The 15,736-nt window shown below is 30.7% G+C and overlaps 2 protein-coding genes across 5 annotated transcripts in view; one reads left to right on the top strand and one right to left on the bottom strand.

Moving 5' to 3' along the window:
* LOC103579584 (glutamate receptor ionotropic, kainate 2) overlaps positions 1-15,736 on the bottom strand; it is a 235,429-nt gene that overhangs the window by 68,271 nt on the left and 151,422 nt on the right. The window lies entirely within an intron of this gene.
* Positions 3,770-15,736, top strand: part of LOC103579583 (glutamate receptor ionotropic, kainate 2) — a 52,876-nt gene continuing 40,909 nt past the window's right edge. For all 3 annotated transcript variants that reach the window (XM_053740541.1, XM_053740542.1, XM_014441751.2), the window contains exons 1-2: positions 3,770-3,842; positions 9,953-10,108. In XM_053740541.1, coding sequence (XP_053596516.1) covers positions 3,770-3,842; positions 9,953-10,108 — 229 coding nt within the window. The remainder of the gene's footprint in view (positions 3,843-9,952; positions 10,109-15,736) is intronic.

Below are 15,736 nucleotides of genomic sequence, written 5' to 3'. Positions count from 1 at the left end.
CCTCAAAAGTCTCATCCAACGTATTTTCTCCCCTCCCTTTTCTATCTAAAATTTTTCAAAGTCCTAAATATAACTTTTCATTCGTTGAGAATTTTAAGGTCTTCATTATAATTTAAAATCTTCATTATAATTTAATTGAGAATTTGAGTACTAAAGTAGAGTTATTTTCTGGACGATTAATAAAACATCAAAGGAGTTGAGAATCTTGAAGACTAGACTACAATTTGTTTTTTGACTCGGGAGTTGCCGAAATTCTTACAGACCAAATTTACTCAAGCTTGACTTCTGTGTCAACAAAAAAATTTTTTTTAAGTCAACTTTAAATTAATTATTCAAATCAGAAAATTTAGGCTCAAAATAATTCTTTAACAAATTTTACTACGAAAGTAAATCTTGTTATAATCGCTAATACAAAATTAATCTTCCAAATCCTCGAGATTCCTTTTCATAAGTTTTCCCTCCGTAAATTTATCCTTATCATTAGTCATGGAACCTTAAGTCTTCTTCTGTCTTACAATTGGTTCGTCAGCCCCTCCACCAAAAATTACCATCAAATAAATATAAAACAAAATTATTTGCTATCTAATAATCTACAGCCTGACATTTAATGATTCTTTGAATCACTTTCATCAAAAGCTTCATAAGTTCTAAGCACAATAATAAATTACAATAATTCTTTCACAAAAATTTCCAGTGACTCAATTATTAGTCTTATCTCAGTAGTAAAATTTTAAAAAACACTAAAAGAACAAAATCCAAGCTAAACTATGCATGGTTAATAAAATTCTTGTCCAAAGCCCGTTTTCTTTTGCTATGATGACTTTGAATATTACAAACAAACTATTAAGGAGCAAAACTTAAGCTGAATTCTACCCAAAGAATTTCCTTTATGGTTTAAATAATAAAAGTCCTCGACGTGCCGCTTAAAAGATGTATAAATCGTGCTTGTGCTTATCACAGAACATAAAAAATTAAAATTAATATAAAAAATTTGTCGTACAGTGTAGCCTGACGTTGTTGAACGCTCGACGTCTTAATATAAAAAGTTTTTTGTACTGAACGTGGAAGTTAATATCCATGTCTCGTAGAGTTATGTACTCTTTTGGTGAAATTGCTCGTCAGCAAACTCTTGTGTTTTGTTTTTACACATATATCTGCCGACTAACCAACCAACTTACCTCTACCCTCCTACTTTCTACCTCTTACCTCTTACCTTCTACTCCCTACTCCCTACTTCCTACTAGCTACGAGCTACTACATTTCTTTGCCATTCTTCTCGCATACGTTTCAACTCCCACATCCATCCCTCTTATCTACATGCAACAAACTGCATGCTACACAACATACACTACAGTTGAAACCGAACTCTCGTTTTATGTAAACCTCGTATACTGCACACGTCGTGCTGTCGTACGTCTGCACGTTACCTCTGACAAAGTGAATAGTCGTTAAAAAATAAAAAAAATAAAAGTAAAACCGAGTATTAGACTTTAAAAAACTCCTCTGGGTTTGAATTAAAAAAATTCGAGATCGTAAATACCAAGTTTTTGATTATTTCCCAACGTCTCCATGTACATATGGGTGCCACTGGTAATTTAATTAATTGTTTTAGACGGATTTAAAGTACTTTGATCCCTTTAAATTTTCAAACTACGAAAATTAGTTTTAAAATTCACTTTATATATTTAATGAAATCACGATTCAACCTACTAAAATTTTATTCCTGCTGTGTACACGAGGTCTTAAAACTTTTAAATTCATCTCAAACTTTTTTTACTCTTTACACTCGACAATTTATCTCGGTGTTGTACGCCTTGCCTTTGTCTTTGCCTTTGTCCTTATCCTTATCTTTATCTTTGTATTTAGATAATTAATAACTTGGATTACAATATTTTTTCAGCTTAAATATTTGAATACTTTCAACACGAATCATATTTACAGTGAATTGCGCATTTTAGTTTATAAATGTCACTTAATTATCTTAAGAGTATTTATTAGGGTTTGCTAATTTAAGCTGAGGATAAAGTGAGTTCTAAAAAATTCAGATTTTGGAAAAAAGGCTAGAGAATTCGAATTGAACGATTATTTTCATTGCGAGGGTTTCGCTAGCTATTTTGCATACGGCAGCTTAATATTTTGTGAATCGATAGACATTAGAGGTACTATAATTTTGTTCAGTCGATAAAAACTCATGCCTAACTCTTATGAAAAAATATTATCTTTTCTTCGGCAATTATGCTAATTTTTACTCGTTTCTTCACATATGAATAATTAAATGGGACTGTTAATTAATTTAAAAGTTTTTTTTTGTCACCCTAAGTATCCTTTGTTTTTGCTATTTTTCAACTTATAACTGCTTTTTGTAATGTTTGCGTCTTTGAAATGAATTCCGCATAATGAGACAGGGAAATAAAATTTATGGCCTCGATTATTGAAATATGGATGCCGATAATTCGATTGTCAAAATTAATAAAACGAATGAATGATTGCGATATTTTAAACTTTATTGACTACACGGAGAAAATAAAAGGATTGCATTGGGTTGAATTTAATGAGAAAAATTACCGTGACGGCAAATAAACGTCAGACAATCAAGTAAATTTTATTTTCTCATTAGAACTGCAGGCTTAAATTAAGTGGCATCTGGTGATTTTTTGAGTGCAATAACTTATATTTAACGTTGCCACGCAAACTAATTAAGTGTCACTAACATAAAATATGTAGGCGCAGTGGAGATTTAACTGAACAGAGCCTCAAATTCAACGAAAAATTCTCCGCTAAATTTAAAAACTTATAATTTAACTGTTTAGAGCCATAAAATTTGTTCATCCCGCTAAAAAACTTTAAATTTTATAGTACAATTCTAGTTGTACAACTTTATTTTTTAACGTGCTATCAAATAATTTTTCCAGGCGATAAACCAGCACTCACCTGAAAATTTATCATACTAAAAAATTAATTTTCCTTTGCTTCTGATGAATAAAAAATTTATATCTTTTAATAGTTCCGCGAGTTCCGCATGTCTCACCATTCCGCGATCGTTACCATATAGTTTCAATTCAAAATTTTTCTCCTATAGCTATTGGTTTAAATTTTTATCAATTCAACACTGTCTCCGTAATTTTTTTTGCAATCATTAAATAAAAACAACAAATCAACGTTTTCATTTTTAATTCGTTTATTGCCACAATAATAATTTAAAAAAAAAGAGAGGTGAACTTGGCTTAATATTGAGCCTTTTTTCCCTGAGAAGATTAAGACAAAAACTCAAATATTTAGTATATAAGCGCGTGTTTGAACCTCAAGTGTCAAAAAGCTAGAAGTCAAATTTGCCATAAATGACAATAAATAGTAAAGTACTGACGTAGAATAATAATAGTTAAAATTTTGATAGGGACTTACAAGATTTATATACATTGAATAGCAAACAGTATGAGAAATGAGAAAGGATCAACGGAAGGTACTCAGTCAAGTGTATGTGGTTGTTTGAGCATGTACGGGTGGGTTTTGTGTATATTTTATATAATATATAACATACATAACATAAAGAGTAAATTTTAGTGGACGCCCGAGTTTCTACTGTGCATTTTAATGAAGAACCGTCCTATCTTGTTTTCCAGCAAGCACGAGAACGAGGAGCTGGCTCTTCTTCTTCATCACCATCCTCATCATCTACTTCTGTGACTCGTTGTGAGAGTTTACAGAGTGAGAAAGGGATTCGCGGTGGCTCGCGCTGGCGCAGTTGTAACCTGACTACTCAGAACCGGAAATGGCGCTGAGGTGGTTTCTACTGGCACTTATCGCCACCCACACCAACGCCCTTCCTGACATTATCAGGATAGGTGAGTATCTCTTTATGTTCCTATCCTACATTCATTTAATTTAATCACCACCGTCGCGTATCGTCGGATTATACCTTACGTGGATTCGATAACACAACGACTTTATTCAATGAACCCGACATGTTTAATTTTATTTTATATTAATATCCTTTTTACTGTTTTTCATTCCTTCGAGATAAAAAGAAATAGAGACAATGAAGTTATTCCCAATCAAAAAAATTTATTAAAAAATATATGTTAAAATATATAAAATATGTACTAAGATATATTTTTCATATATTTAAATTACATTTAAAGTATACACGGAAAAAAATTATCTATAAAAATTGAGAATAACAAATAATATAATGGTAAAGTGATCAGTAAATACTATCATTCTAAATAGTAATTTTTTCATTTACGATTCAAACATTAATAATTACAGGATAAGTTGAAAAATTTATTGTCTATGCAAAAAAAATTACTATTTGAACTTTAAAAATTGTAATTGACAGAAAATAGACGACACGTATTATAAAATTTACTATTTGAATATTAAAATTCCCCATAGTGACACCTGGGCTCCGGGTTATAATTTCAAACACTAATTTTTAAAGTTTATTTTTTTCCGTGTACAAAATATATACGAAAATCGGCCTAAAGTGAGCTATGAAAAATATATTTTTTTTTAAATTTTTGCATGGAGGATCATCTACTTAAAATTAATCGTTCTTATTAAATTTATAAAAAAAACACGGATTATTGTCTCAAATTTTATCGTGAAAGGTAATAGCGCCATGTTAATTTTTGTAGAGATTATACTATCACTTGTAAGGTTTCAAATGTTCAAGGATATGTGATACCTTCATGTTAATAATATCTTTAGTAGGATACTATTACTCAAAATGGAAAGCGATATGGAGATCAAAATTTTGAAGCTCTTTCTATAATATTCTGTGGATCGCTTTTATATGCATGTATATATATATGAATGGTGTTCACAATATATAGGATCCGTTTCTATATTATTTTCCTGTGTACTATAGAATTCATTGGTTCATTAAATTATTTGGCTCATGGTTTAAAAGTTGAATATCGCTTTTGGCAAAAAAAATATTGTAGTTTTAGAAATATTTTTGTAACGAGCGGACTCATAAAAAAATAATTGGAAAACATCGATTTTTGAGGTTATAGAGGTTTAAAGAGTATTAATATTTCATATAAAATTCTGTTCATTTTAACATGATACTTTTTTTTGCTGTTTTCTCAAAGTTTTGCTGAAAAAGGTGATGGATTGAACTAAATTATTTCGGTTGCAATCGGAAAGGTTCGAGATTTAGAATCTAATTAGATTTCGAAATCACACGGATCAGTAATTTCTTTCTTTTTCTATAGACTTTAACAAGTATTCCAATAAACGTAATTTTTTACTGAAAAATTTTTCTTTAATGAATCCCTAAAAAGTCTAATTACTCAACATTAATTGCAAAAATATCAACTGTGATTTAAAATCGTTTGAAAAAATATTTTTTTTTTCTTGTAACAAAATAATAATACTGATGGTTTTATTTTTAATATCAATTATCTACCCCAAGCAATTAAATATCAGCATAACGAGTGAATTCATAGTCATTATAAAGATTTAATTCAAATTCAATTTCACTTCGTGACTTGGAGTTGCGGAGTTTTTTTAAAAATCATTGAGTATACGGAGTAAATGGGGAGATTGTCTTTTCAGCGGAGTGTTTTTAGTGGTCTGGATTTTTTAAACCCGACTCACAGTTTAAATATCAAAATGAACTTCCCTGTGGAGTCAATTTCACTTCGGAATTTTTTTACAGTATATGTATGTTTAATTAAAATCGCTGATTATCAAAATAATTAACAGCGAATAGGATACTTGAGACTAGTGTTTTTTTTTTTTTTTTTTAAGAGTAAAATCCTCTGAAATATTGTAGTCTAAAGTTGCACATGAGCTCAGACTGCTCTGTAGTTTTTAAATGAGGGTGGAAAAGGGATTTTGTTTTAAAGTAAAACGAAAAATATAAGTGAGTGGAGTACTGAATAAGCAGTAGTAACTGCTTACACCTTATGCCTACTTACTATTTACATGTAATTTAAGGTGTAGATAGAATTTCCGAGTAAAATATATGGAGTAGTGAGTAAGCACAAATGCCGGAGAGGTATATCTCTATATAGGTATATATATTGTGGGGACGAGGAGTATGAAGATGAGAATGAGAAGGCTGACTCGGTGCAGGAGGAAGCTGGATGTGCTGCTACCATAAATTATTCATTCGTTTCCTGAGTGCCTTTTAATCTTCCGTGTATCGGAAGTAAGAGTGGGTGTTTAGATTCTCTTTATTCTCTGCATCCTCCAGAATCCCAGTGGACTATTTTCTCTTACTATCTTTTATCCACTGTTTTAGTCTCTCTCTTCCCTTATTTGAGACACTCGGAAAACTCTGTACGTCTGTATAGAGTAATAAAAGGAAGCCTCGTGTTATATAATTACGTTTTCTTCATCACTACAGAGTTAAGAACCGGAGATGGCGAAAAAAAAAATAAAGAAAAAGATCAAAGACTCTCTTTACTTAAGAAAACTCTTTACTGGTTTGCTGAAATTCACGAATTACGGAAATAGAGCAAACAGTTGTAAGAATTAAGTCAAGACTTATAAATGAACATGAGAAAAATTATTTTCAGTTTCAATTGTTTAATTTATTTTATTTTTCACTTTTTATATTTTCAGTGTGACCGTAATGAACCACTTATAAGAATACTCTTCCCGTTAACATTTTTAATAAAAATTATATGGCTTTTAAAACATTTAGTCAATTATCAAAAGTGACATCAAGATATAATTAATTTTTACAAAGTCCGAGTTTCATGTTGGAATTCATTTTATTAATTTTCTGTGAAAATTTCATTAAAGGCATCAATTTAAATCTTATGCAGAAAAATTTTTTTTGCGAAAATTTTATTTATCATTTTTGTCGAGGCCCCATTGTGCTCAAAACTGAACAAATTTTTTTCTTTCAATGGAAATCAAAATCTTGTCTTATTATTTTTTAATATAACCGACAAATAAAAGATTTAGCGGAGTTAAGATCCCTATTTATCCGATCCTCCCCTAAATTTAATAATTAATACGCCCTTGTAAAAAACATTTTTTCCAAAAACGTTCCTGACAGTGAACTTAAAAAATTAAGACGATGCTGAACTTTGAGTTGAACATTTTTTGAACTTTATAATAATTATAACTGAAAAGTTTTTAACTAGTGTGGATTTGGCTCGATAAGTTCATAATTAGTTCCAATCACTCAGTGTCTGGATTATTTTTGAACAAGTCAATAAGTGAAAAAAAAAAAAAAAAAAAAAAAAAAAAAAAAAAAAAAAAAAAAAACAGACTTTCCCAAAAGTTCAAAAGTCAAAAAATGTTCATGAATATTTTCAGATCTTTTTTTTCTTCGCTCATACTTGAATAATTCTGATAACAAAAAAACGAGTCAAATGTTCATAATTCCTGATTAATTATTTTTTTTTTAACGTTTTTAAACCCAAAAAGTTGCCAATTCAAATTATTTTTATTCAAAAAATAAAAAAAAAATCGAGGAAAAGTTTACCGTTGAAAATTATTCACTTTATAATTTTTTCAAAGTTCCAAAAATGTTCGCCTTAAAGAATTATCTCAATTTTGGAAGTTCAAGTTTTTCGAAAAATTTTTTTTTACACACGTGTACACACTTGGGTTCAAAGCATAAATTTCCACTTTGATTATTTTTAAAAATAAAATTAATCAGTAACATCAGTTTTAGTTGAATTTTTATTTCACCTAGTCGGCTACAAATATCATAGGCTAATTAATCAATAAACTATGAATATTCAAGCTTCAATAATTTGACAGTAGTAGGGATAGAGTAGGAGCTGAAAAATAACAAAAATCGATTTCCAATATACGTGTCACGAGGAATATTTAAAATTCCATTTTCTATGGATATGCATAATTTCCACGGTATTAATTAATGACTTTTTTCTTTTCTAGCAAAACCTTTTTTCAATTTTTTTTTTACATAAAAAAAAGTCAAGTGCTGTTGAATAAAAGATAAAAACAAATTACTTAGGACTAAAAATGTTAAGTATAAATTACAATAGAGTTTCTTTGCGCGGAAAAGATGGGAGCGATAAGTGGATGGGGATTATTCCGCATATAATTGTTGGTTAACGATGGCAGAATAAGCGTAATAAATCCTTCAGAGATCAAGATATAATTTGTGGACCGGAAAGCTGTGCCACGTCTTCTCAGCGCAGTTATATATCTGGTTGTTCGCTCTGCTCTATGATGAATACAAGGTTAAACTAATAATTTATGAGGTAAATTTTCCCATCTGAATGGAGCTTATTCGCAGCGCTCTGACTAAAATGTCCATGAGTTACTAAATCATTTATTGTGCATTCCCATGAGGTATAAAAGCTTCGTATAGCCTTATCAGTTGATAAACAAACGTTATTATCATAATAAATGTTCATTAACTCTTTTATTTTTTAACTTACACTCGTGAATGTTTACTTTTTTATTTCATAGTTATGCAAATAATTCATGCCGCTATTTGTTTGAAGGCACTGTAGAATAATAAATGACCGACGGAACGAATGAACTGCTATAGTTAATATTTATTTTCGCTTTTTACTGATAAACATATTGTGCTTGTATTTTTTTTAAATTTGAGAGTTTATGGCACTTAGTGCTGTTTACATTAAATACATGTTTTTGTTTATTTATCGTACATTTTATACTAATAGCACACTTTGTATAAAACCTATTTTTATGTTCTCTATAAAAAAAAATCGGTGCATTAACGGAGACCGGGAGTTTGAGACTCGGACATTGGCGCGAGTCACCTTCGGCTTTTGAAACAAAAAAAAAAAGAAGAAAAAATTGATTTTTTGCTCGAAAAGAAAATAATATAATATAAGGACCAAAGTATGTTCTTTGGGGAAAATAGGCCAATTTAAATTTCTTTATAAATTGTTACAAATTTGGCCACTTAAATTTTTGAGTCTAAAATTAATTTTGAATTTTTTTTCGAAAACACTGACTATTTTTTTCATTAATGAATTTTACTTTTAATGAAAAATTAATTTATTGACATTTTTCGGGAACCAGGAGTTTGAGACTCGGACGTTGGCGTCAGTCACCTTCGGCTCGTGAAACAAAAAAAATTCATTTTTCGCTCAAACATAAATATATGAGGTAAGGGGACTAAAGTAGGCCCTCTGGGCGAAAAGGGCCAGTGAAAATATTTTTTAACATTAGGACGTTTGGTTATTCAAATTTTTGAATAGTAAGTCAATTCAAAAACTGTTTTTAGAAAAAGTCAGCGTTACGTTTCGTACCATTGAATTACATTGTTGGTAAAAAAGTTGATTTATTGATATTTTAAATATGTGTTGTATTCTACGAAAACAAATTTCGGGCCATTTTACCTTATGTAAGATTTTTGACCCTATTACTGGATCATATTAATAATAAATAATTATTTGGTTAGGAACAATAAGCTTGGGTATCTCTTGTCTTCTTTTTTTGTATAAAAATGCAAAATATTCTCATCCCAGACTTGAAATAATGAATACAGTTGATGAATAGTATAACTTTTTAGTTTGTGTTGAACAAAAAAAGAATTAAGATTAAATACTATAACAAACATCCCGGTGGGCAAGCCACCAAAATGCTAATATTTTAAAACTGATTTATCTACTCTACCGTGCCATGTACGTGTCTTCCACACTGAATGTAAACTAGCCGACCTCTTCATACAGAGATACCACTATCACATCAGCTATATTAAAAAACAACAATATCCACAGCATAAAAAATTTATTTTTATTTTTTTACTTACAAATAATTTATCATATTCAAATATTACATATATTGCTTAAAAATATGATTTCATTTTTCGAGATTTAATTTTGTACAGGAAAAGTTAATACTGAGGGTGAAATAAAAATATAAATGTCGGTTAAAAAAAGAAAATTCAAAAAAATTTTAAATCAAAGTTTTTTAAAAATATGTGTATACATTATGAGTTATACTAATATATATTTGTTATGTGTATTTTTAAATTTCCCAGGTGGGTTATTTCATCCATCGGATGATAAACAAGCGGTGGCGTTTCGTTACGCAGTGGAAAAAATCAACAACAACAGAGACATTTTACCCAGATCGCGACTCAGCGCTCAGATAGAACAGATTTCCCCTCAAGACAGCTTCCACGCTTCTAAGAGAGGTAAGTCCTGTTTTTACAAATTATACGTCACGATTTAAATGCAAACGAGGATTTCCGATGGAAAAAATCACTAGCTATTTATTTATTTGATTAAAAAATAAAAGTCGTGCTTAAAAAAAAGACCCGAAAGTGGATTGTGGAGAGTGGAGAGTATCTGCAATAAATTCTGTTTGAAATGAAATATTTGAAAAACATTTACTGTCATGGTCTATTAAATTTGTGTTTTACTGGCGGATAAGACAGAAAAGTAAAAAGGTAAAATAGGAGATAAAAATAAAGAATTGTGAGTAGTCTTTGAAGATGCAGTATAAAAAAAAGCCAAGGGGTTTTATTGCCAGTGCTCTCGAGAGCTTTTCTACCTCAATTTTGAGGAGTTAGCCCATGTGCACGTACTTGCTTCTTCTACTTTTGATCAAACTCAAGTCGGCAGCAGCCGCCGGCAGTCTGCAGTCTACTCATACCACTTTCAGAGTATCTATATATGGCTAAGAAATACGGAAGGAAGATAACAATGTTGAACGCACTTGCACTTGATGGAATTTTGTACTCGATCTTCCCGATATATATATATCCATTTGCATATATATTCATATATACATACATATTTTTAATAATATATGTATGCTTGCATCTAACCCATTTTCAAAGTTTTACTCAATACTTTTATTTTATTTCGTTCTACATATTTATTTACTTATATATATAGAGGAGGTTTTGGAAAAATGAGGATGCTGAGGAAAAATTCACTTTCTTGACGCTGAATACGACGAATCTCGTATACTTCATATATTTTTATAAAATTTAACCGAAGTTATTGAGAATACCATTTTACCCGGGTTTTCTTTATATATTTTTTTACTTGATTACTGCAAAGACAAAATATTAAATCAAGTAAAAGTTTTCTGGCTCGGATAAATTTATAAATTTATCGTTAGAGTATGAAAAAAAAATTGTAATGCCTTTTAATCCGGTTTACAGTTTTCGCATTACAAATAAATTTATTATTGTCATTTAATGAATAGACGAGTCACTGAACAGTTGTATGAAAGCAAATATCAAAAGTTATTGAATATTAATTTAATTGCGCGTAATTAATATCCATTGTCAATCGTCACTCAGTGGTTTAATATCATCAATATGAAAGTTTTGATGAGGACATTTATCATAAACAATAATGTATTCCATTTCATGTGTAAAGTATGAAAAATTAATATGTAATCGGTAAACTTTGACAAATAATAACGTCGTTGGTGGCAAGTATTTTTACGAGTTGACAGTGACTGGCAAAATTCCAGTAACAAGTCGAATTCAACCACCGTCAGTGCTGTTGATTTTTATTGACTTTATCGTCTTGTCGTATGTATGTATATGTATATGTACATGTATATGTAGTAGAACCGAAGCTGAAAAAGTTCACGAATCACTCGTCGCAATGTCGGGCCATTAAGTTCCGAGAATCACCAATCGACTTGTTTGCGATGGATTCGCTCTTAACTCGTAAATTTTTTTCCCCATAATACTTTTTTATATTTTATCCGGAATAGCTATTTTCGTATAAAAAGATATCTGGGTCATTTGTTTATGTTCTTCCTACCATTTTATATGCTTTGCAAACCAGTTGATGATTTCTCTATATACCAGTTTTACCGACACATATATATATATATATATATATATATATATATATATATATATATATATATATATATATGTATATATATATATATATTTTTCTACAAAGTAAAGATTTAGTGTTTGGTATCAAGCTCTGAAAGCAATTGATGAAATTAAAATGAATTTTATCTGAAAGGCTTTGAAGCTCGTTCTTGATTCAGAAAAGCTGCAGTCGAAAATGATAGAGTTTTATGCAGACTCAGATATCTGTATACATTAGAGTGACTTATTCAGCTTAATGTTCATGAAAAACGATGATCAAGCTTTCATGTCAAAAGAACATAAAAGCTAATTGTTCCAGCTTTGTGCACAATGCTACCCAGGATTTAACAGTCTCTTGATGTATATACTTGCACTGGAAATTGCCCTATAATCTTAATAGCGATTGCACCAGGAGTAGTCTCGTCTGGCATGGTTTAGTTGAGTCTATTTTCTCTTGGGCTTGTACTCGAGGTTTACGAGAGTACTGACTAGTGTACTACACGACATTGGTAACTCGTGTTGTACAAAGCGAAGTACCTGAGCATCAGAGCAATCTCTCTTCATTTCATCCCGTTAACTTGTCCTGTATACGCATTGTTACTCAGCCCTCTTTAAGTTACATTACTTTCACACTTTGCCTGCTACATTGCTGTACATCTTTCATTACGATTCGAGTCGTTATTATTTTTCCATACAAGAGCTCCGTTTATGTACTTGACAACTTTCTAAGTGTCATTAAACTTTCAAACTCATTTTCAACTCAAGCTATTTTTAAAAAAAAAATTAGGTACACAAATTGGATTTATTTTTTTTAAATCCGGAACAAATTTTTGTTTCATTGCATTGAACCTAAAATAAGGTACCCACGGGTGATAAGACCTGTCGGGTAATAAGGTCTAAGTGACAGAAATGATATTTAAAATAACCGCCTCCGCTAAAGGCTATTCTAGTAGAAGGGTCTTGCATAGAGATGTTACTACATATTTATAGAGTCCCGATACCACGTTCCCTGTCTTCTATATTTCATCATCCGTCATATGCTGTCGTAGCGCAGAAGAAATTATAAAAAACAATCTAGTCTGCTGACTCTTAAAAAGTATTGTTGCTAAATTTAAGTGATGATTCATCTCTAATACCAATTTTATTAAGTATAGTTAAACTATTCCAGTTTGTTTAACCCGTAGGCCTTATTACCCTACCGTAGTAAAATAAGGCCTATTCGTATGGTTTTTGCAAAAGTATAATTTTTTGTTTGTTTATGGTAAAAATTACCATTACTTCATTACATTTTATGGCTAATGTATTGAAATAAAGATTAATGATACATTTCGATAATTAAATGAAATATTTTCGATTCTATTCAAAATTGCCCTTAGCTAGGCCTATTACCCGCAGGTACCTTATTGTCAAGTTGCTTTTACTCAAGTTAAATATTAGGTATAAGGTAGAAGACCTAGTACCCGATCAAATACATGACTGGGTCTTTTACCTTAATATGAAAGTTTAAAAATATGTTCTCGATCTTCGAAAATCAATGAACGAAAAGTAGAAAATTTAATTTCCTCAAAAATTTTGGCTATCGAAAAAAAACAGAGGTTGAGGAAACTCGTTGAATCATTGATAAAAAAATTTTCTTTTGATCATAAGAGAATAAGATGGCAAATTCTGTATTAATTGAATATAATGTACATAAGACTAAATGATGACATTTTCGTGACACGAGTAAGACACTTGTTGATGATACGATCTCCGTGAATACATAACAACACGTCAGAATAACTTGAGTAGAGGTTAAATGCACGGTGCATTCTCTTCGTACGTTTAATTTCAGACCAAAAGTGCTTGAGTAGTTGGATATCAAAGTAACAACAAAGTTACTGATATGCATGTTAAAATGTTAGTGGCATCTTGCCAGTATGTTGCCAGAGTATCTCTCAGTCTCCGTTCTCCCAGTTTCTGATGCTTTCTCCGAGAATTCAGAATCATAGAAATTGTCTAGTCGAGAATACGTAACTGCTGTCTTAAAAGTTAAATGGACAGACATGGATAGGAAATCTGGTTGGTCATTGTGTAGGTTATGTCAGGAAGAGAAAAGAAGTTAAGTTTAAGTTCGCCAAAAGAAGATCATTTAAAGATCAAAAGAATTTATGGTTTATTGCACCAGAAATATCACCGTAATATATATATACGGGTTTATAAGAGCTCTCTTTGTATATTACTTTACTCTACTTCACTTTGTTTGTTTGCTCAGTCGTTTGTTTATTTTTTTTCCTGTCAATTTTATTTCTTGTCTGGTCTTTTAGGTTGCGCGCTAGCGCTTTAGAAGGGAAAACTGCGGAAAATTGTACTTGCAACCTCTATTGTTGTGTATCCTGTTATAAAGATGAGCATGATGTTGAGAGAATTGTTTCTGTTTGAATGTCTGTTTATCTAAATTATGAAAAGTATGCCGTAATTTATGCCACCAAGATTCTGTTGATAGAGGAACTTTAATATCACGGTGTTTAAAATTTTTAAAGAATGTCTTTACTAGTTTTATGAGATTATAACCGAGAGAATGAAAAGTTTGAGTAATTTAAGTAATAATAGAGCTTGTAATAGCCATAAATGTCAATCATTCATCAGAAAATTAAAACTTTGCTCATTAATTTGATATAATAGTATTCGTGAGCTTCAACGTGACTCAAGTCACTGAGTTAAAATGCGTTCTCCATCTTTGCTTTCTCGCTCAATATATATCTACATATATGCATATATGTATATATACGAGGTTGGCGCGCATATTTCTGGTATAACCTCGCTAGAGAGCCCATGAAAGAGCTACAGACGAGGATATGGTAATTGAATTCTGGATAGTTAGTGAGTGGAAAGTTTAGCGATTAGTTTTCTAAGTTAATGGACGTTCGCAGCTGACGGTTTCCTTATAGACCACCATAGTCATTATAAAAGAATTATCTCATCTTAATTATTTTTTCAGCAATTAAATTTATTTATAGCTGTTTTTATTAATTTGGTAAATTAGTAACACGCGTTATCCTAGACAGTAGCTCTGCAATGGCCATTTGTTTGGCCAAAAAATATATTTTACGATTTTTGAGGTTAGCTTATCGTAATAATACCCTCCGTCAAAAAAATATCTGAAGAAATCTCTTTCGCTATCGAGAGGACAAATAGGACTTTCCTTGACGTGCTAACCCAATAAACGGAAACTTTCTCCAGGTTTTTCTCTTAAATAAATGGAAGGGAATATTAAGAAAAATAAAGCCGAGATTGCTAGATTACGGCGTAGTGCATTGATCTCTGCTCTTTATTTAACGTCCAGAGATTTTATCTAAAAAAAAAAACTCGGGACAAAAATATCTGACGACTAACAAGTTTTTACGCCACCTTCTTTGTAATAAAATATACTTTTCTGTTCAAGTATTGATTGCTATAAATTTAACTTTAATAATCAAAGTTTAATAAAATTCATCTGTCCATTCATCAAACTTACAACGTTTAATTAAAGTATAACTTTACTCTCTGTCTTGAGCAGATCAGAAATCTTGCGATTTACATCTGCTGAATTAACTTATTAATAAATATCTTAATTAATAATATATAGTTATGTATAATAATATTTTTAATTATACCGAAAGTTCATTATAAGTTAGATGTACGGATAAACTAGTAGTACACACACCTATATATACATATATTTATATATATATAATCTTCCTCAAGTCTAGTCGCATATACACAACTCATGAAATAATCTGCGTGAACTTTGATAGCAAACTCCCGAATGAACTTTAGGTCGTTTCTTATTCCATTTCTCCACACACCCATCCACATCCATACACACATACACATACACACATGCACACACAACATGTCTCGTGGTGATGCCAACTCGTCGTGTAACATGTTCGCATAAATCAACGTCACTTTTTGATTTTTCTTTCACTTCTGTATCTCCATATATGCATATAT

The sequence above is a fragment of the Microplitis demolitor genome, chromosome 7, assembly GCF_026212275.2.
Source record: "Microplitis demolitor isolate Queensland-Clemson2020A chromosome 7, iyMicDemo2.1a, whole genome shotgun sequence".
In the NCBI taxonomy this organism is placed as follows: Eukaryota; Metazoa; Arthropoda; class Insecta; order Hymenoptera; family Braconidae; genus Microplitis; species Microplitis demolitor.
This window is presented reverse-complemented; position numbering and strand designations above follow the sequence as displayed.